The following is a 23,508-nucleotide window of genomic DNA, read 5'->3' on the forward strand; positions in this document are numbered from 1 at the left end:
AAGTGCACTCCAGGCATCAACCAACCTCTCCATAAAGAAGAATTTCCTAGCTTTACTCTTGAATATTTAATGTGAGTCTTTATAGACTGAGCTTTGTTCAGGGTCAACCCAAAATTCAAGAAGAAACAAATAAATTATAGGTTACAGTCCATATCAAGGTTATATCAGTTACAAAACAGACTAAGAGAAATAGTACAATTCCTTATGAATATATCTTGTACAAATAGGTTGCAAAAAGTCATAGCAGGAAATGACAGTGTAGGCCAACGGTGCTCAGCTCAGTTTCGAGACACACCAAGCATGCCTGGTTTTCAAGATAACCACAATGAATATGCAAGAGATTTGCATGCAATGGTTTCTCGGCAGGGATGGGGTGATCCTTGATAAAGCCTGATGGGGCAAAACGTCGGACTGACTACCCTGTGCCGACGGATTAAAAAAAAAAAATCTAAGATAAGTGATTATAATTTTCCAAGATTGCATTCTTAGGAAGTAGTGAGTGTGGGAAAAGTAAACCTATATAGAGTAAAGCTGATGATGAATGGGGGGTGTAAAGCTTAGCGCAATGAGATGATTTGAGCGCCAAGTGGCCCCGCTGAAGCTTGGGAAAGTAGAAAATGTTTTAAAATGCTGGTGTAAAGATGTGCCATTAAATTTATAAATGCCCAAGGTCTTTGCTTATGACAAAATTAATCTTAGGCATATTAATTCTGGATATCCTGAAAACCTGCGTGGCTGGGTATGACACGAGGATTAGGCTGAGTCCTCCTGGAATAGACATTAGGAAGAGAAACAGGCGCAGTAGGATATGGGATTATGCACAAAATATGCAACCTAGTCATATGAATACCTGCTGGTTAGATTTTAAGCACTGAACTGTTTTATTCACAATGGATTAACCACTATAAACTGTTTATTACTATTACTAATCCATTGAAATCAAGGTATAAAACCCACCCTTGAACCATCTTATCTAGATCTGAAGCACTTCAGGGACAACAAAATAAATCTAACCAACAGATATTCGGCCAGTTGCGTAGTAGGGAGGGGAGCGGGGGTGGGGGCAGACCACCCTCGGCGCCATCTTGGCAGGGGCACCGGCACCTCTTCCCCCCCCCCTGATACTTCTCACTCCTCCCCTGTGCATTTTATTTTATTTTTATTTTTCGATTTTTATCCCCTTCTCCCAGAAGCTCAGAACGGGTTACATGTAGACATTCACAATCATTTGAAAACAGACTAGTCATGACAACAAATAGGTTACAGTAGACGATAACAGAGCTTATTCTAGAGACCAGACTGGTCATAGCGAAGTGTACTAGGAGAAGTCTATTGAGGAGGCAGTTTTTAATGGCCCGATTGGCGGAAGAGGAAGGTCTTTACTGCTCTGCGGAAGGTCATTAGTGAGTCTAGCGACCTGATCTGTGTGGGTAGTCGGTTCCATAGCTGAGGTAGGAAATGGCTGTAGGATCTTTTGTACGCCGTACTCATTCGGAGGGATCTCCCTGCGGGAATGCTGAGCCTTTGTTCTGCTTTGGAGTGGAGGGGGTGGTTAGGGGTATATAGGCGTAGCTTGGATGCTATGTAGGCTGGGATTTTTGGTAGAATCTCTTGTGTGTCATGACCAGGACTTTGAAGATGCATCGCTTTTTGACTGGTAACCAGTGAGCTGCATAGAGCGCTGGAGTAATGGGGTCATGGTAGCTGAGGTTGCATAGGAGTCGAATTGCTAAGTTCTGGACTTTTTGGAGGTGTTTTGGAGGCATCTTCACTTCCCTCCCGCCATACTTCTAGCTCTTCACCAGTGCAAGCAACAGCTTCAACCCGTTGCTTGGCACTGGCCTCGGTGCTCCCCTCTGATGTTACTTCTAGGTCCTATGACTAGGACGTGGCATCAGAGAAGGGAGAGCCGATGCCAGCATGGGCAGCAAGTTGGAGATGCTGCTCACCATGGAAGTTAAACAGTTATGGGGGGAGGGGAAGGGAAGGGGCGCGGGGGGCGTGCACAGCAAGAGAAGTGGAAAAGAGGGCGCGGGGATGCCACCACCCTGGGTGCCTCCCACCCTCGTTACGCCAGTGCCACACTATTTGGTGCCAAATTTTAGGTGACGTATATAAAATCAGCCCTGATATGCTTAGCAAATATTTCTGTTCTGTGTTCACGGCTGAAGCGCCGGGAGCGGGACCACAGAAGACAAACGTGAATAGGGATGGAGGAGTGGTCGAACCAGATCGATTTTCAAAGGGTTGTGTTCGTGACTCTGGTGAGACCTCGTTTTGAATATTGTGTACAATTCTGGAGGCCGCACCTTCAAAAAGATATAAAAAGGATGGAGTCGGTCCAGAGGAAGGCAATTAAAATGGTGTGTGGCCTTCATCATAAGGCGTATGGGGACAGACTTAAAGATCTCAATCTGTATACTTTGGAGGAAAGGCTGGAGAGGGGAGATATGATAAGAGACGTTTAACTACCTATGTAATGTAAATGCACACGAGTCGAGTCTCTTTCATTTGAAAGGAAACTCTGGAATGAGAGGGCATAGGATGAAGTTAAGAGGTGATCGGCTCCGGAGTAATCCAAGGAAATACTTTTTTACAGAAGTGGTGGTAGATGCGTGGAACAGTCTTTCAGTAGAGGTGGTGGAGGCAAAGACTGTGTCTGAATTCAAGAAAGCGTGGGATCGCTTAGAGAGAGGAAGAGATAATGGTTACTGCGGATGGGCAGACTGGATGGGCCATTTGGCCTTTGCCCTCATGTTTCTATGATTCTTTAAGAATTGACTTCCGTATCCATGAGAAAATGCAATTTCAGTGAAAGTCCCGTGTTCTCTGAGAACTGTCCTCTCTGTTTTAAGTGTGCCTTGTTTCAGCACTTAAATCAAACCACTGCAGTCTAGTTGCTCAGTGTTGCATTTTCTGCATCCAGGTTATCTGACAAGTGCTTTAGAAAACCAACATCCTCTCTGGAAGCAGATCAGGGAAAGGGGACCTTCTTGAAATGAGGCTTCAGTGCTCTCTGGCCATGTAGCAGAGCAGTGCGTTGACTCCTTCACGGAGCTGACTAAGTTGAGTAGTATCTCAAGTGCAGTGCAAAGCAGGAACTTGATACAACAATCGGATCCTCTCCTCTTCTCCCCACCCTGACTCATCACTCCCACTGGAGATCCGGGCTCCTTCTGCTTTCCTGGAAGGGGTCAGGGCTGGGATTAGCAGAACGTGCTGTTGTAGAAAGTACAGCACTTTTGGAGATACTCAGCACTATGTGCAAGTCCTTCCCAGGCTCCAGTGAATCCTAGTGTCACGTTGTCTTGTACAGTGCTGAAAAGAAAGATGACACGTGATAAAACCTAGGGTCTGAGACAAACAATCTATTTTCTTCAGCACCTTTCATGAACAGGTGACCAGAGCAGTTCTGGTTACACTAAGGTAGAGATTGACACGGATGCAAATTTCCACGTCCCCGTGGGAACTCATTTTCCTGTCCCGTCCCAGCGAGTTCTTTTCCTGGCCCTGCCCCATTCCTGCAAGCTCTGTCCTCATCTGCACAAGCCTCAAACCCTTTAAAATCATAAATAGCAACATTCTAGAGCTCAGCTTGTGATGTCATAATGCCTCATTCCACCAATGCCTAAGCTCTGTCCTCATCTGCACAAGCCTCGAACCCTTTAAAATTATAAATAGCAACATTCTAGAGCTGAGATTGTGATGTCATAATGCCTCATTCCACCAATGCCTAAGCTCCGTCCTCATCTGCACAAGCCTCAAACACTTTAACATCATAAGCAGCAACATTCTAGAGCTCAGATTGTGATGTCATAATGCCTCATCCCACCAATGCCTAATCTCCGTCTTCATCTGCACAAGCCTCAAACACTTTAACATCATAAGCAGCAACATTCTAGAGCTCAGATTGTGATGTCATAATGCCTCATTCCACCAATGACTAAGCTCCGTCCTCATCTGCACAAGCCTCAAACACTTTAATATCTTAAGTGTCCAAGGCTTGTGCAGTTAAGGCAGAGCGTACAGGAATGGGACAGGGACACTGACAAAACTTGCGGGGATGGAGAAATTGAGTTCCTGTGGGGAAGAGGACAAATTTGTCCCCATATCATTCTCTATACTAAGGCATTCCCATCCTGATTTTGTTTCTTTATATCACTTACCCCTCCCTCCCTTTTACAAAAAAGCACAAGAGATTTTTATCACCGGCTAGTGCTCTGCACTGCTCCAACGCTCATAGGAACTCTGTGACCGTCAGAGCAGTGCAGAGCATTAAAAACCGGGGGTGGGGGTGGGGGTTACTTCAGATTTACAAATAATGCACAAGACACTCATTCTGAGGTTATGCCAAGAAATTCCAAATCCAGAGGTTCAGGGAAGGGGGTGGGGGGATTTATCTAACATCGCACAGATTTGAGGGAAGAGTCTTGAAAAGTCTCCAGCATTTCTTCTCCTCCACTCCAAGCGGAGAAGGTGATGGAGAGGAAGGAGCTATGAAACTGAAAAAAGTTTGGAATAAGCGCATAAGGTGTATAATGGTAAAAGAAGATGACCCAGAAGCATCAGGATAAGAATGTAAAATTTGTGCCATACGGAGTCAGATCAAAGGTCCATCTTGATCAGCAGTAACCAATCCAGGCCACAAGTACCTGTCAAATTCCCCCCCGTCGCAAGATGCCATGCTTCTTATTATCTTTGCAATAGCACCACACAAATTCTTCACAAGGGACTCTAATCAATAATTATTCTTCCAAAGATAGCCAACCGTCTACTACCTTGGTATACCCTCATGCATACATATTCATATTGCGTTCTTAAGGATCCTCAGCGGCACCACTTAGGGCTCAATTCAATCTCATTGCCCCAAGCTTTACGTGTCAACTCTTCATCGGGTCCTATCTTAACTTAATTGTATCATTTTTATATGTCATTTTTTACTTTTGTTAAAGTTTTTTTTATATATTAATTAAATTAGTACAATTTTTGTAAAAAGCTATACTTAGCTCTTAAACTTGTGGTCTCTGGACCAGGGATTGTCATACCGACATGTTTCGCTATATATTAGCTTTATCAAGGAACATCCCCTCCGTTTGCTCCTTTTTTTTAAATTTTTTAACCACGCTAATCTGCCGACTGTGATCAGTTCTAACCAGGATATACTATAAGTAAAAAATGACATATAAAAATGATACAATTAAGTTAAGATAGGACCCGATGAAGAGTTGACAAGTAAAGCTTGGGGCAATGAGATTGAATTGAGCCCTAAGTGGTGCCGCTGAGGATCCTTAAGAACGCAATATGAATATGTATGCATGAGGGTATACCAAGGTAGTAGATGCTTCTTATTATGGCTTATGGCGGATGCGAAGGGAGGCAGGACATATACACAACTTATTACAGGGCCTCATTTGCATAATTCAGTAGAGGCGGAAAAATGAGGCAGTCTGTGGAAAATAGCAATGGTCGGGCTTGCCAGCATGAAATGAGCTCTAGCCCTTGGACCGCAGGTACCCGCAGCAGGAATGCAATTGAGGCAGCTCCCACCCGTGGATGACCCCCCCCCCCCATTGTCCGCCCGAAGATTTAAAAAAAAAAAAAAAAATTTAGGCTGGACTCGGAGTCCAAAACCCAGACAAACTACCAGGTTTTAGAAAACCGTCTAGATACCCTGCCTGTCACCTGTGCTGCGGGGCCCTAACTCTACACCTGCAGCTGCCAGCTTCCCACCCTTCCCTGCCTGTCGCTCACTTGCTCTCCCGGCACCACCGCAGCATGCAAACAAAACTAACGTGCCTGTGCCGCTGACGGCTCCCTTCCTCCCCCTCATGACTTAACTTCCTATTTCGTGGAGGGAAGCCGGCAGTGGCACAGGTTAGATTTGTTTGCATGCTCTGGCAGGAGTGAGTAACAAGCAGGGAAGGGAGGGAAGCTCACCTCACTAGGTAGTCGTGGACCCCTTGTAGCTGTGGGGCCAGGGCAACTGCCCTGTTTGCCACTCACACACACTGGCTGGCCCTGGCAGGCTCTCGCCCATTCTCAGGAGGGCAGAGTTTGGGAACAGTACTGGAGCTACGAGTTGCACTTACTTTGCAAACAGCTCTTTGCAGCAGACGTAAACATTGTAGTCGGTACTGTTAAAGTGTGTTGAATTGAAGAAGGAGAGGCACTGCACCTCACCCCGGGGAACATACAGGATGCCTAGGGAGAAAAAGAGGACTGAGAATAGAAGCCATAATCAATGCTGCCATAGACTGTACTTGTGTTTCTTTGGTAGAAATGTGTCATTCCGCAGGGCTAATCCCTCCCAGTCCTCAAGCGATGGGAACAATTGAGTTTTCAGGATACCCTTAATATGTAACAGATAGGTTTGCATACAATTAAGGCAGTCTTCGTGCAAATTTATCTAATCTAATCTAATCCTTAGGTTTGTATACCGCATCATCTCCACGTTCATAGAGCTCGACGCGGTTTACAGTAGGAGAAATAGGAAGGAACTACAACAGAGGGTTAGAGGTAGAAGTGTGAAGAAACTTTAGAGGACTTGGGATGCCAAGATATAAGAGTTTCCTTGATTCCTAAGTTGGAGGGAGACTTACATTTTTTGAGAAAAGTCAGGTTTTCAGATGTTTGTGGAAAACTTGGAGAGAGCTCAAGTTCCGAAGAGGGGAGGTAAGGTTGTTCCAGAGCTCAGTGATTTTGAAGTGAAGGGAGGTCCCTAGCTTTCCTGTGTGGGAAATGCCTTTTAGCAAGGGGAAGGATAGTTTTAATTTGTGGGAGGATCTGGTGGTATTAGGGTTTGAGGAATTCCAAGAAAGAGGGATAAAGGGAGGGAGGATACCATATAGGATTTTGAAAGTTAAACAGGCGCATTTATAGTGGACCCTGGCGATTATCGGAAGCCAGTGGAGCTTGGCCAGGAGCTTGGAGACATGGTCAAATTTACTTTTAGCGAAGATAAGCTTGGCCGCGGCATTCTGAATCCGTTGGAGTCTGTGGAGGTTTTTCTTAGTTAGGCTTAAATAGACAGAGTTGCAATAGTCCAATCTGGAGAGGATGATGGATTGGACAAGGAGGGTAAAATGTTTTTGATGGAAGCAGGATCTAACTTTCCTCAGCATGTGAAGGCTGAAAAAGCATTTTTTTACCAAGGATTGGAGGTGGTCATTGAAGGACAATGTGGAATCAATGATGATGCCCAAGACATTGCTCGAGAACTCAAGCTGCAGAGAGGAGCCAGAGGGTAGTGGATGGAGGTGGGTAGGTGATCTATTCTGAAAACTCGACCCATCTATGGTCCTCAGGGATTATCAGTGAGTACCATTGCTGTAAGACATCCTCTCCTATCCGGTTAAACTTCTTTGAGTATCGGGCCCTAAAAGGGCATGTCAGGAAACCAGGGGGATGATAGTCAGACTGCAGGAGACAGCTAGCTATCTCCCGCGGTCGGTGGTGAAACTGGAAATTTAATGCTGGCGCTGCACCTAGCGCACTGCATTGAATTTCCGGGGTTTCTTTTGGCCAGGCAAGACAGAGACAAAGATGATATTCATCAGCTGACCAGCTAAGTCCTAGTGGCCAATGAAAAAAATGCTTTTTAGGTGACCTATCTGGCCACTGAACTTAGCCAGCCACTGAATATTGTTGGTGGCCATCTATGTCACTGGGCTAGCCTCTGATTAGAATATTCAGCGGGAGACAGCCAACTATCTCCTGTTGAATATTGGTGGATAGCCATAAGAACATAAGAATTACCATACTGGGATAGACCGAAGGTCCATCAAGTCCAGTATCCTGTTTCCAACAGTGGCCAACCCAGGTCCCAAGTATCTGGCAGAAACCCAAAGAGTAGCAACATTCCAGAGCTGAGATTGTGATGTCATAATGCCTCATTCCACCAATGCCTAAGAGCCAACCTCATCAGTGAAGTCACAAGGGCTTGATTGTCCTATACTTAAGAACATAAGAGTTGCCTTACTGGGACAAACGGAAGGTCCATCAAGCCCAGTATCCTGTTTCCAACAGTGGCCAACCCAGATCCCAAGTAGTAAAACAGATTTTATGCTGCTTATCCTAGGAATAAGCAGTGGATTCCCCCAAATCATTTCAATAATGGACTATGGACGTCTCTTTTAGGAAATTATCCAAACCTTTTAAAAACCCTGTTAAGCTAACTGATTTCACCACATTCTCCTGTAACGAATTCAAGAGTTTAATTACACATTGTGTGATGTGTTAAAACATGCCAATATTTGAAAATTAGGGACGTGATATCCCCGCTTACAGATGAATATGGCATAACTGCCACTATTCTCTCACTGGTTGTTACCGTTTTATATTCCAATAACAGATTCCTCTGAGTTGCTATTTGACAGTTTTTGAGAGCATGTAGAATTTGTTAAGTTAAGGAGGACTTTGAGATCTAGGCACAGGACTTGACTAAGTGGTTTCTGGAGAGCGGTTATGCCATAACAGTTATTCGTAAGGTTTATTTGTGAGCACATTATGCTGAGATGGACCTATTATTGGAATATAAAATGCCATCAAGCAATAGAAACATAGAAAAATGACGGCAGAAAAGGGCCAAAGCCCATCAAGTCTGCCCACTCCATTGACCCTTCTCTTTGATTTTGCTCACCACCCCCTGCCCTCACCTCATTAGAGATCCCACATGAATATCCCATTTATTTTTGAAATCTAATACGCTGTTGGCCTCAATCACCTGCCGTGGGAGTTCATTCCAATGATCGACCACCCTCTCAGTGAAGAAATACTTTCTGGAGTCTCCATGAAATTTCCCTCCCCTGATTTTCAGCGGATGCCCTCTGGTGGAAGAAGGTCCTATAAGACGGAAGATATCCTCTTCCACCTCGATACGACCCGTGATATATTTAAATGAAAGAATAGTGGCAGTATTGCCATATTCATCTGTAAGTGGAGACATCACTTGTTTGATTTTCAAATATTGGCATGTTTTAACAGTTCATGAATGTTTTAAAGAATATCCATTCATAGCCTATTGAAGAGGTCATTCCATTGGGAAATTCTGTCCTACAAATGAATTTACTATCAGGGCACTACTATACCTTTACAAGGTCAGGAGCAGTGTGATATTACCATGGAAGGGCTTGACTGGTATCATCCAGCAATGTGTCAAAGAGTAACTATAAGATTGAATATGGAATGTGAGTCACAATATTTATTTATCATTTTTATAGCCCGTCCTCCCCAGGAGCCTAGATCCTGGGGTTACAATAAAATACAAATAAAATTAGGTATTTGGAACTTGTATGTAGTTTATTTTTTTACAGTGTTCTTGTGATAAGATCTACATTGGTAGAAACTCACATCCCGTTAAGAAAAGATTGGGAGAGTACAAATCCCGCATTTTTGGAGACCATTAGTTGCTCATTGGAAAGAGAAAATACATTTCCATACTAATGATCTTAAATGGCAAGATGGGGTGGGAGGGAGGGGCTAGAGACTGCCTCTTAAATTTTGAAGAGCAAAGGTGGATTTACATGTTAAAAGCAGTGGCTCTAGTGGAGCTGAATATGGAAATCGATTGGACTTCATTGTTTTGACTTTGAATTGAGGTGGCATGTTTTGATTGGAGGAGGGGGTCATGTGCCCTTTAAAATCGACATTCCACAGAGGTGGGTGCCATATTGGAAGAAATGAGTTGTATGCTTAAGAAGAAGCTGAGTGCTGGATATCTGATAGGTCGTATTTTGGAGTATTGAGAGAAGAAGACTTTTGGTTTGTCAAAATTGTTACTTTTTCTGAAAGTTATATATTTCTATAAATCCTTGATTAATATTTAATACTTATCAAACTGATGAAGAGTGTTATGAATCATGGGGCTAAGACCCCCTGTGTGAAAAAATTACCAACTGATATTTGTTTAGAGCAAGTATTGAAGCATTAGACAACAATTAAAGTTACCCCAGATGAATGTGGAACCCCAATGAATGCTCGATTATGTGCATTGGGATTTTTTTATTAGTGTCGCACCCAACTAATGGCAGTTAGATATGTAAATGTAGGCATTTTATTACACTGCCTCTAAATTCTGGCAATGCCCCTGACTCGATCATGCCCCCTCTGGAGTTATGCGCTAAGAAAATTAGGTGTGCATGTTATAGAATAGGGCCGATATGCGCATAATTCCTAATGACTGCCAAATAAGAACATAAGAATCACCGCTGCTGGCTCAGAACAGTGGTCCATCATGCCCAGCAGTCCACACACGCGGCGGCCCTTGGTTTAAGGACCAGTGCCCTAACCGAGCTTAGCTTTACCTGCGTACTTTCTGGTTCAGCAGGAACTTGTCTAACTTTATCCTGAATCCCTGGAGGGTGTTTTCTCCTATAACAGCCTCCGGAAGAGCGTTCCAGTTTTCCACCAGTCTCTGAGTGAAGAAGAACTTCCTTACATTTGTGTGGAATTTATCCCCTTTTAACTTTAGAGAGTGCCCTCTCGTTCTCCCTACCTTGGAGAGGGTGAACAACCTGTCTTTATCTACTTTTGTCTTGAGTCCCTGGAGGGTGTTTTCCCCTATGACAGACTCTGGAAGAGCGTTCTAGTTTTCTACCACTCTCTGGGTGAAGAAGAACTTCCTTACGTTTGTACGGAATCTATCTCCTTTTAACTTTAGAGAGTGCCCTCTCGTTCTCTCTACCTTGGAGAGGGTGAACAACCTGTCTCTATCAACTAAGTCTATTCCCTTCATTATCTTGAATGTTTCGATCATGTCCCCTCTCAGTCTCCGCTTTTCAAGGGAGAAGTGGCCCAATTTCTCTAATCTCTCACTGTACGGCAGCTCCTCCAGCCCTTTAACCATTTTAGTCACTTTTCTCTGGACCCTTTCGAGTAGTACCGTGTCTTTCTTCGTGTACGGCGACCAGTGCTTGTCAATGCTGATTATTGATTGTTAGCAGGGCTGGCTGAAGAGATTACAGTACCCTCCTGATCCATGCCCCACCCCGGTTCATTCTTCAATTCCCGACTAGTTCCCTCCTCTGACACTACTGCCCAGTCTCGGCAGGATGTGGCTTCATAGACCAGCTGCCACAAGGAGAGAGGGCCAGTGTCAGTTTGAAGCAGTAGCATCAGTGGAGGGAAGTATCACACTTCCCTCTGATGCTGGCCCTCCTCCTTCATGGCAGCTGGTCCATGAAGCCGCACCCTACCGGGACTGGACAGCAGCATCAGAAGAGGGAGGAGGAGGGAAGAGTTGTAAGGTTAAGTTATGTCACAGCCCCAGGAGTTTGGCATCCTGGGCCAGAGCCTCACCCGGTCCATAGTTTTAAGCCGGCCCTGATTGTTAGTACCAATTTAGCCAATTATTTTGCATGTGTAGTCTGTGGGTTTGGGATGTGGTTATAGCAATAAGAGGTGCATAAGTTCAACAAAATTAATTTTATTTCTGAACAAAAATAAATCCCACACATACTATACCAAATCATAAACATACCCAGAAAGCCAAAAGCTCTACAGACTACATAACAGAATGAATAGCAATCCAAAATGGGTTCTAACCTTTTTAATAGCTTTCTAAACCCTGTTGTAGAGAATATGTGAGCCTCTCTGCTGATGCCATGTGTATATTTCATTTTCATTTGTGAATTTTGTAAGGAAGCTGAGAAACACAGTTGAAGGGCTTATTTCCAAAAAACCCTAAATCCATGTCTGTTGCATTGGACTTAGAGGGTTTTGGAAATAAGTCCTTTAATTGCTGTGTAAGGTTAATGTTTATTCTTGAAGGCTTTATTACCATTGCTGGACAGCCCCATAGTTATAAAGGTAAGAAGGTTCCTAGATTTCTGGGCTCCACTCACTGCATCACAATCTTCACCACCATCACACTGTCTCAGTTCCACACATTCAATAGTTAAAAGTAAGGGGAACATACCTGCGATGCATGCATTGACCATGGAGACGCAGGCACCTGTCATCAGGGCATAGGAGACAATCTGTGCAAACTCACTTTTCCGCTGAGGAGCCATGGAAGCTGCACAGAACAAAGCACAATAAAGTTTCAAGTTGTATTAAAATGTGTTATCCTGCTTATCAAATTTCTAAGCGGCTTACAATAATAAAATCATAAAATGGAGGGATATACAAACAATAGTCATTATGATACAGTTCAAGACAGATAATTACACAATATAAAACTTTGGAAATGAGGGGTTAAGGTAGAGAAATACAATATTGAATAGGAGAGGAAGATATGAAAGGTAAGTACATACGGGAGAGGGAAATTACATCTGTAAGAGAAAACGGCATCAGATCGAACACGTTTTTGAACAGAAAAGTCTTTAGGGTTGATTTAAATCTATCAAGATCTTTTCCTTCCCGAAGGAGCATAGGCATTGAATTCCATAAGTGGGGCGCTGAGATTGAAAATATTGATGAGCGTGAGGTATCGTATATTATTTGTTGGGGATGGTGGTATTACTAGATGTTGGTTTTGAAATCGGAGTGTTCTAGTAGGTGTGTAGGGGATAAGCAGTCTATGTATAAATTCTGGCTTGTGAGAAGGCCAGCAATAGAATTTTGTAAGTTATTCTGTAAGAGATCGGTAGGTAGTGAGCCTTTATCGACAATGATGTTACGTGGTCGTATTTTTTTTATTTTGCTAAAAGTTTAATTGTTGTGTTTTATATTATTTGTAATCTTAGTTCTTTCTGGGTGATACCTTTATAGAGTGCATTGCAGTAGTCTAATCTTGATATAATGAGGGAGTGTATTAGGACTGTGGTTCCCAACCCTGTCCTGGAGGACCACCAGGCCAATCGGATTTTCAGAATAGCCCTAATGAATATGCATGGAGCAGATTTGCATGCCTCTCACTTCCATTATATGTAAATCTCTCTCATGCATATTCATTAGGGTTAGCCTGAAAACCCGATTGGCCTGGTGGTCCTCCAGGACAGGGTTGGGAACCACTGTATTAGGATGTTCAGAGAGGAAGGTTCTAATAAATTTGCTATAGAACGGATCATTCGTAGTCTTAACAGGATACTCCTAACAAACTAGCGTGAGTGAAAAGTGCTGGCACATAGTAATATGGTACCAGCACTCCCTTCTATGAGGGCCTGGCTCAGTACCAGGGCATAGGATGAAGTTAACAGATGATAGGCTCAGGAGTCATCTAAGGAAATACTTTTTTACAGAAAGGGTGGTAGATGCATGGAACAGTCTCCTGGTAGAGACTCAAATCCAACCTCCACTAGATCCACTCAAAAATTAAAACTATCCTACCCCTCCTTAAAAGGCATCTCCCTTGTTGGTAAACTTGGCTCTTCCCTCCCTTTCAGAATCACTCAGCTCTGGAACAGTCTCCCTTCCCCTCTCCGCAATTTGAGCCCCCTTCTACCATTCCGTAAGCATCTGAAGACCTGGCTCTTCTCCAGAACGTAACCCCATCCCGCTCCTGGCACTCTCACACCAACCTCTCTTCTCTCATACTTATATAATTCCACTGGAGTTCCGTTCCTTCCCTAACCATGTAAACCGTGTCGAGCTCCATCTGCAGAGATGATGCGGTATATAAACCCAAGATTTAGATTAGATTAGATTAGATTAGACTGTGTCTGAATTCAAGAAAGCCTGGGATATGGTGATGGAACTAAACACGCCAGACAATCGTGCGCCGACAGGAGCTCAGAAAAATGCACACAGGATGTCAGCGCTATGGATTAAAAGTTATATTTCAAGCTCTCCAAGGTGGTGGTGGGGGTAAACCCCCATTTTACTTAGAAGTGTTGGCACTGCCGTTTGGGGGGTGGGAGGAACCCCCCCACACATACACACACTTACAGAGGAAACTAATTTTTCCCTAAAACTGGGAAAAATTAAAGCCCCCCAACGGCAGCGCCAACACTTCTAAGTAAACTGGGGCGTTCCCCCCCCCCCCATCTCCCCTCAGAATGTTTTAAATTTAACTTTTAATCCAGTGCGCTGATGTCCTGCGCGCATTTGTCTGAGCTCCTTTGACCTCGCGCGATTGTCCCGTGCGCTTTCATCTATGTACTATGGGATAGGCAAGTTTCCAAGTTTATTAGTTTTTAATATCCCGACCATCAAACAATTGTCTGGCCGGTTAACAATAAAATTAATAAAGAGTTTAAATGTAGTAGAATGTGCATGAAGAAGTCTAAAATTAAACGTAAATGACAAAGACTTGACGTACTGGAGTGTGAGGGCAATAGGGGAGGAAAGGGAAAAAGTTACATTGTATAGAAGAAATGGGAAAAGTGGGGGGGGGATTGAACGAAGGGAAGGGGAGGCGTGTAGATGATGGATGCTTGCCTGATGAAAGAAAGAAAAAAGAGAGAGAGAAAAAAAAAAAAAAAGAATTTAGGTTTGATTAAAAGCGTCCCGAAATAAGAAAGTCTTTAGATTTATCTTGAATTTGGCTAATTGTTGTTCGTCGTGGAGGTATTGTGGATAGGCATGTGGGATCTCTTAGAGAGAGGAAGAGATAATGGTTACTGTGGATGGGCAGACTGGATGGGCCATTTGGCCTTTATCTGCCATCATGTTTCTATAACTATAAAGCTCTATGACATCACAATGCAGGTATAAAGAGCCTTAGCCTATAGGAAGAGGAGATGCAAATGTTAAGAGCCTTAGCCTACAGGGAGAGGAGGAGATAGTGGATGCTGTGGATGGGCTGTTTGGCCATTATCTGCCAACATGTTTCTATGTTTCCATCCAGCATGGGAAAGGGCACAGACTATGGGGCTATTTGAAAATGACAGAAGTCATAGTGCCCTCCCCTAGCTGCCCAACAGTAATGTAACCACCTATTTTGTCTCTTTTACAGTTACCCAAATTAATAAACAGGGTTGAATTAGTGGTATCTTGTGAAACATAATATCAAAAGATCTTCTCTCCAGCCCTGAAGCCAAGGGAGGGTGAAGTGCAAAGACCATGAGTTCTTGGTTCTCTCTGTGTTCCTGACAGATTGTCATTTTAAGAAAGAAGGGCTAGTTTATCATAACAATAATCTGTCCTTAGAACAGAAAAACATTATGCTTTCTGAAGTACGATTTCTTCTTTGTAGTGAAGGAAAATGTAGTTGCTCCGGGTTTAAAAACAACGTTTCATATCATAAATTGATGGAAATTATTGACTCATGCCTTGTTTCCGCTTCTGACTGCCATCTTATCCTTTACCTCTCTATCAGCATCCAATCAGCAAGCCCTGATTTCTGTGAGCCTCTTTTTGATTGGACTATGATCGGGTCATAGGGCAACTGAGACAGGAGCCCTGAAAAACAAATAAGGCCATCACACCACCGAACTTTAAGAGCCAGGGTCTCCAACAGACAACTAGTTAGGCTGAGGCAGTCCACTTTGACCCGCTGGTGTGCATGGACGTGCATTTCATTATTTCCTTATTGAGAAAAGTGTGTTGGGGTAAAATCAGAATTGGATCATTCAAATCAACAGAAATAAAGCAAAATAAGAATAAGGTAGCTTATGTTTCCTTTATATATATATTTTTTTAAAAAATTTATAAATTTTGAATACATTTACAATATCCAATAATTCCAAAGGAAAATAAGTAAATAAATCAATACATAATCAAACTATACGTTTCCTTTATATTTATAATTTGATATCTGTCCTGCAGTTTCTCTACGGTTGACTTCCCTTTATTGCCTGTTTTTCTATTTCCTAGGAAAATATATGCCTTGTGCAAAACAATTCTTGAATCAGTTTATTGTTGAAATTAATAAAAATATATAAAAAAAAGAATGCTAGCAGCGCAGTGCTGACACATTTCATGAGATCAGGGGAAATATTTTTTTCCTTTACTTGACAGGCAGCAGATGAGAACCAGAAGGTCCATCTAATCTGCCTGCTTTCATTCCTGAAGCCATACATCTCTAGCTTTCCATTCACTTCTCTGCTGATAAGGATCTGCTACTTTCATGTATTCTGTTTGTTAACATTTTTTTTTTAAATCTTCTATTGGGTGCCTTTCTATGCATCTACTACCCTTTCCATGAGGAAATATTTCCTTATGCTCCTTCTGTTTATCCTAGATCGGTATTTTGTGTGGGCTTTCCGATTCCCCTTCCCTCCTTGTCTTGCTTCTCTCTCTCTCTCTCCTGTCCTCCCAGATCTGGTGTCTGCTCCCACCTGCACCCCGGCAACTTCTGCTCCCCAGTGTAACACACCACAGTTGTGGGCAACAGCAGGAAAACACATCTATTGCCTGCTGCAGGCTTTCATTTGCTACATCCTGCCAGAGGAAACAGGAAGTGACATCAGTGAGGGTGGGACATGGCAGAGGGAAGCCTGCAAAGATCGGTACAGGCAGCAGATTTGCTACTTGCAAACGTAGCAAATTAAATAGGGAGAGAGTTGCCAGGCCATGCACAGATCCAAGGAAGGAAGAGAGGAAGCAAGAAGAGCCAAGTGACCACCTTGGATAGGGTTACCATATTTTGGGTTGCAAAACTCCGGACAAATGGTCCTGCCCCAGTCCGCTCCAGCCCCACCCAGTTCTGCTCCCCCAGACCCCACCAATCCTCTGCTCTTCTTCCCTGACGAGGGCCTGGAGCATGTACAGATGTGTGTGACATCATCCGCGCATACTGAGAGGCCCTCCAGATGCGACCAAAGCTCATCGGGGCTTTCCAAAACCTGGACAGTCCATCTGGGTACCTGTACAGTCCTCTAAAAAGAGGACGTGTCCAGGTTTTCCTGGACATCTGGTAACCCTAACCTTGGAAGGGTGTTGAAGGGCCAGACAGGGCTGAGCCAAGTATGGGTGGGCCTATGCCACGTCACTGGTTTATCTCACTGGAACCTCATACCATGGTCTCTTGTTCTAGAGTAGGAATCCCATTTATGCGTCATCACTTAAGCAGCCAAGGGCTGACTTCACCCCCCCCCCAGAACGCCCCTAACATAACCAAATGTGAGCTAGGCGCTAACTGCGATATTCAGCAGCACTTAGGCAGTGAAGTGCCACTGAAAAGGAGCAGCTAGTCCCAACCAAGCGATTTAACTAGACAGCAGCCGGCTAATTTGCTTTGAATCTCAGCTGCTTCGTTTCCTTTTCAGTTCTTGACTTACTCAAGCCGCCAAGCATGATGCCAATGGAACTGATATTGGCGAATCCACAGAGGGCAAAGGTAGTAATAGTCTCAGCTCTCACCTGGAAGACAAGTGACAAACAGCTTCACACCGAATGAATCAGAGACTGCAGAAGCAGCCGGCTCTAGGTTAATCCAAATTCAAATGACTTCTATGAGCTAGTGAACGGGAAGGATTTTGCATAATTAAATTGCTCTTCTGACTAGGGGGAAAATCCAGCCCCCGCCTAGTTCCATCCATCCCCGGCTTGTCATTCCCTGGTTCAGCCCTGGTTCGCAATGATGTCATATGTACGCACGACGTCATCGCGTCATATCCTCGCAGGCGCAGATGCTCTACTGCGCAAAGGAAAGCTTTCCAAAATCCGGACAAAGTACCGGGTTTTGAAAAGCCGTCCGTACCCCTGGACATGTCCTCAAAAGGAGGACTTGTCCGTGGAAATCCAGGCATCTGGCAACCCTACTTCTGACTAACTTATGTTTGACACCCGCAACCAGTGAGAGGAAGTGATAATACATGACATGGATAGGCCTTATAGTCATATGGTCTTTTTCTGCTTTCATTTTTCTAATATGTAGAAACATGAAGTCATTTTCTTTGATAGTGGTCACTGGTTTAGCTGAAATGAGAATGGAAACTTGTACAGTACTCCCCTGAAATTCACGGGGGTTCCGTTCCAGGAACCCCCGTGAATCTTGAAAAACTGCGAATATGGTTTTTCTTGGAGGAGACTGGAGAGGGCAGCGGGAGAGGCAGGAGAGAGCAGGCGGAGCACCGACGAGTGAAGGAAATCACTCGCTCTGTGCTCCGACCGCCTCTTCCTGCACTAAAGTCGGGCCTTACCAATCAGGAGCTGCGTGTCAAAGGGTCACGGGACCAGGAAGTGACATCAGAGGGAATCCTTTGCTGGCGTGAGGAGCATGCTTGCAGAAGCCACTCGCGCTGGCGAAGATTAAGAGGTGAGGGGGGGGGGGGAGGGAGAGTGTAAGTGTGGAATGGGGCACATGAGGGGTGCCCTGCCCCGGGCGCCTCCTGCCCATACTATGCCACCGACAAGTTGTGCTATTTTAGCACAGGGACTCACTGAATAGAATGAAACTCTGTATTCAAATAGCACGACTTGTGGTAAAATAACCTATTTTAACAGTAGCCCACACTTATAACTGTTTCTTCAACGCCATTGGCTTCCAATTCCCTATTGTAGTCAATTTAAATTTCTTCTTTTAACTTTTAAAACAATTCTTTATAATAATAGTCCAGCTTATCTTTCTTCTCTTATTAGTTCTTATTGTCCCTCACGACTTCTGCGTTCTGTGAATGATCGTGTTCAGATTCCTTCTGCTCATGCAGTTCATTGTGAACTAACGAGAGAGAGAGGTTTTTTTTGTGTTTCACCATCTCTGTGGAGTTCTCTTCCAAATCCGTCTCAAATTGTCTTACTGTATTTGAAATTTAGAAGTCTTTAAAAAATGTTTGTCTTCGAGAAAACCTTTTCTATTTAGTTAGGTGACCCTGGTCTTGTGAGGGTTTACTAACAAAGCAATCTGCAGGACATTTTTAACCCCTTTTTTATTATACAGTGGTGCCTCGCATAACGGACGCCTCGTACAGCGAACGCTGCGCATAACGAACTTTTTGTCTTGCTCCCTATAACGAACTTCGTTTCACACAACGAAGTCGCCCGAGGGGCCCGGGGGGGGGGGCGGAACTACTCTCGCCGAAGCCGGGAACAGCAGCACCCTCCTGTCTGAATGCAGTGTTCCGTCATCTCCCTCCACCTTACCTTAGATGCCGAGTTTTCCGGCTTTCTTTTTCGGCCAGCCACACACTTTCAAAGAGCAGCACATGCGCGCATGCTCTGTTGTTCAATCTTCTCCTCTGACGCAACCGGAAACCGGAAGTTGCAGGAGAGGAGAACATTGATCAACTCCAGCAGCTGCGCGTGCACAGCTTTTTGAAAGCGTGCGGCTGGGTGAAAAAGAAAGCTGGCAAACTCTGCATATAAGGTGAGGTGGAGGGAGGGAAATGTAGGGCTGCAGAACGAATTATTTTCTTTTACATGTATTCTTATGGGAAAACGCGTTTCACACAACGAACGTTTCACATAACAAACTTGCTCCTGGAACGGATTAAGTTCGTTGTGTGAGGCACCACTGTATATATTCCATTTACATTCTAAGTGGTTTATATTCAGGTACTTTACCATATTTCCCAATCTGTCCCTGCGGGCTCAAATTCTATCTAATGTACCTGGGACAATGTGGGGATTAAGTGACTTGTCCAGGGTCACAAGTGGCAGTGAGGGATTTGAACCTACAACCTCATGGTGCTGAGGTTGTAGCTCTTACCCAGGGGTAAGGAACTCCGGTCCTCGAGAGCCGTAGTACAGTCGGGTTTTCAGGATTTCCCCAATGAATATGCATGAGATCTACTTGCATGCACTGCTTTCAATGCATATTCATTGGGGAAATCCTGAAAACCCGACTGGAATGCAGCTCTCGAGGACCGGAGTTCCCTACCCCTGCTCTAACCACTGCGCCACACTAATTTTTTATTCTGTTCTTTCCTTTTAATTTGGATTTGGAGCTTCTTTCATTGTAATTGTAATTTTGTAAACCACTCTGTTAAAAGGTGGTATATTCAATAAAACTGAACCATAAACCTCTTCCCTAAATCCGCAGTAGAAAACCAGATGCCTCTCCTGCATTGGCATCTTACTTACCGAAATCCATTGCTTGTCGCCATTTATCCATTCTTCCACACCCGAAAGACGTAGTTTCTTGTAACTTGAAAGCTTTTCATAAGCCACAAACTCATTGAGAATGATCTTTGTGCCTAACATTTCAGCCACCATCTGAGCCTCATCCCACTGTACACCCATCATGAAGGCCACAGGCATGAAAATATAGGAAACGATCAGCTGATGGAGAGACAAGACAAGGACACAGAAGAATGCAATGATATGTCTGGTAAAAAGAAAACAAGTGATGCATTAGAAAGGAAAAATGTCTTTAAGAAAAGAAATTTCATAGGGGTTTTATAGTAAAGTGTGATATATGAAGAATTTTATTTTATGTTTAGTTTTTTTAGTGATGATTATTATGCCATTTAATTCATTTTAATGAATATTTCTGCTGTTTTAATATTTTAAATAAAGTAGGATGTGATTAGTAATTTGAATAAATTGAACTGAATAAATATTTGAAGAAGAAGGTGTGAAATTCCTGCCTTGCCAGAACCTGGAAGGACAGAAGTGCAGAGAGAGACCTTCATGTCAATGACCTTGCAAAAATGGATGACCTTGCAAAGAAGGAGATGTTGCTAGTTCCCATCTCTCGTCCCTCCCTCCCTTGACCATCATATACTAGGCAGAAAAAGGCAGATAAGTGCACATATTGCACCTTTTTTATATAAATAAAGTAGAATCTCAGTTATCCGGCAACCAAGGGGATTGGTGGATACCGGATAACTGGGGTTTTTTTGTTAATTGAGAGTGTGTTAGAAACCTTGTCTAACATATTCTCAATTCCCCCCCCCCTCTCTGAAGCACCAGCATGGCAGCGGTCCTGAGCCACAAAGCCCTCCTCCCTCCCTCAAGCCCTGAAATGGCAGCAGAGAGTGGTGCTGAGTTGCGAACCCCTTCGCTCCCTCCCTCACTTCCTTACCCGAAGCACAGCGGTCAGCAGGAGGCAAACTCAAAATGCTACTCGTGGCCAGCCCTTTCCTCTGAGGCATCAAAAGTGTCCTAAATTTACCTGCTTAGCTAATGCAGGTCTCAGCTGAATATTAGGTCAGGACCCGCATAAGCTTTTTAAAAAATTATAGCCCCTGACGATCTCTCTCTCTCTCCCCCTCCCACTCCCACCAGACTGCAGTCATAAGCCACTCCACCTTCCCCACTCCAAAACACCCACAACTCACTCCCCAGTGTCTAGGTAGACACCCCCCCCCCCCCCCCGGGCCAACCTCTCTCCCTAGAGGTACTTCATTTTGTGCCGCAAACTGCTATGAATGTTTGCGAGTGAGGATTTACACCAACTGAAATCCGGTGTAAATCCTGGTGTGTAATTTAAGTGCAAATCCCACGTATTCTGTAATACTGCGCGTATCTTTAGTAAACGCTCCTGCCCCGCCCATGCTCCTCCCGTGGCCCTGCCCCCCTTTGAGTTGAATGCCATAAGATTTGCACACAGGTCATTATAGACTAGCGCCTAGCAAGATGTGCATGCAATGTTGCCCAATGCCAATAATTGATTGTTAGCACTCAATTATTGGTGCTAATTGGCTCATTACTCAATTTGTTTGCACGCACAACTGAGAATCAGGCCATTTATGGGATCTCAAGGCACAAGGTTAGATTCACTAAGCCCATGGATCGGATCCAATCCAGGGGCGGGAGGCTGATTCACGAAGCTCCCCATATAAATGAGGATGCTCGGAATCACGTCCCCCAACCGACTGCAGGGATCGCTGAATAGCAATCCTGACGCATGCGCAGACCATCTGTAGATGGTCTGCGCATGCTTACAAAGCAGCAAACTTTATTTTTATTATTTTTATTTTTTTTAAGTATTATCTTTATTAGCAATTGCAAAGGGAACATACAACCAGGTCACAAAAAGCAGAACAAACAGATCAGGCATAGATACCAACTCTAGAAACCCATGACAGCTAAGGAGTCACAAAACAGGAACCCAATGGTCAGATGCCTCACACAATTGACATTTTGTTTTTGAAGTACAAAACCCCCCAAGCAGACACTCACTTTTTTTAAACTTTTGAATATAGCGAGCCCGTGTTTTTAATCCGCTTTAAACCCATGGGTTAAAACCACGGGCTCGCACTGCAGGGGAAGGCCAGGAGAGTCGGGGCAGAAGCAGGGCGACGATCGGGGCAGAGAGCAAGAGAGTTGGGGGCAGAGAGCTGCCCTAGAGAAGTGGTTGGGGGCTGATATACTGCCCTAGAATAGTGGTTCTCAACCCTGTCCTGGGGGACCCTCAGCCAGTCGAGTTTTCAGGCTATATCTAATGAATATGTATGAGACATATTTGCATGCCGGTCTCCTCTATTATATGCAAATCTCTCTCATGCATATTCATTAGGAATATCCTGAAGCCCCGGCTGACTGGGGGGTCCCTCAGGACAGGGTTAAGAACCACTGCCCCAGAGGAAATTTTAAGAGCAATTTGCAAAACTCAAGTTAATCTATTCTGAGCTTTACAAATGTTGTCCATCATGAATAATTATTTCATTGCTCTGTATATGTTACCTGGAGTGTTAGCTGTGGATAATCCACCATCCCTCCCAGCCAAGAGAAGGCAGAGTTGATGAATGCCAGCAACGCCATGAACGCAATCAAGTTGGCAGCAATGTTTGCCACGAGTCCTATAGATAGAGATGCCCCATTACTGGCAGCCTCCAGAAAATTCTTTTCTTCTCTAGAGAAGAAATAAAAAGAGAAAAAGGGACAAATAAAGCAGACGTTTTTGGCTCAGTCTTTGAAGTCTAATGGGAAGGTTTGTAGAGACAGTGTTGGTCAAAGAACTTAAGCAAAAGTGAAAAATAAATGTGTTGGTTTTTTTTTAATTCTTTATTCATTTTCAAACTTACAATAAGTGTGACATATGTTCAAACAAATTAACAATAAATACATCACTTAATAATCATCATTGGTACAAAACATAAACTCTTATCACCCCCCCCTTCCCACCCTTTCCTACCATATATCTTATAGAATATGTAATAGTAAAATAACCCCCCTCCCTCACTATTGAACTTGTAATTTAAATGTTGTTTTTTTTAATACTTAAAAGTACGGTGAGAAACACATTATAAAATTTACGTAAATAAAAGTAAAAAAAAAAGTTCCAGCATTGCCTAATATTACACTTTTTGAGAAAAAGGAAAATGACCATAACAACCACGAATGCAAGTACCGTTAATGTTTTTATCCCAACAATTTCATTGCTCTGCATTGCAATTCAATTAACTTTATTGCTTATTTTTAAAGCAGATGGATGCCTCAAAATGCTTAAAAAAGTTCATCTGCTAAAAACGCCCAAATCCCAATTTTGAAAAGTCAGAATTTGGGCATTTCACACTGCAGTTCATCCAAATAACAAGGGAGCGTGTTGTGGGTGGGACAAAGGAGGGGCCAAAAGCAGGCTGTTCAATAGCGATTGTAGAATGGGAAAAAAAATATCCATGTGTAAAAAGGACATTTTTATCTAGACTCGTTTCAATCACGTCTAAATTACAAAAAGGTGCTCAGATTGAGCAGCTGACCACTAGAGGGCACCGGCCTCAGCAGCCGCTTAGGAAGTGGCTGAGAATAGCACACTGGTGTCCTATACAGAATCACATCTACCCTAAGGGACAGATGCCTAAT

The 23,508-nt window shown here is 43.7% G+C and overlaps 1 protein-coding gene across 1 annotated transcript in view; it reads right to left on the minus strand.

The window, feature by feature from the left end:
* Positions 1-2,643: 2,643 nt before the first annotated feature.
* Positions 2,644-23,508, minus strand: part of SLC28A1 (solute carrier family 28 member 1) — a 78,395-nt gene continuing 57,530 nt past the window's right edge. The window contains exons 13-18 of the mRNA XM_033921089.1: positions 22,390-22,558; positions 19,843-20,040; positions 17,100-17,181; positions 11,915-12,013; positions 6,090-6,201; positions 2,644-3,318 (exon numbers count right to left, since the gene is read on the minus strand). Coding sequence (XP_033776980.1) covers positions 3,207-3,318; positions 6,090-6,201; positions 11,915-12,013; positions 17,100-17,181; positions 19,843-20,040; positions 22,390-22,558 — 772 coding nt within the window. The 3' untranslated portion in view covers positions 2,644-3,206. The remainder of the gene's footprint in view (positions 3,319-6,089; positions 6,202-11,914; positions 12,014-17,099; positions 17,182-19,842; positions 20,041-22,389; positions 22,559-23,508) is intronic.

The sequence above is a fragment of the Geotrypetes seraphini genome, chromosome 14 (assembly GCF_902459505.1).
Source record: "Geotrypetes seraphini chromosome 14, aGeoSer1.1, whole genome shotgun sequence".
Taxonomy (NCBI): domain Eukaryota; kingdom Metazoa; phylum Chordata; class Amphibia; order Gymnophiona; family Dermophiidae; genus Geotrypetes; species Geotrypetes seraphini.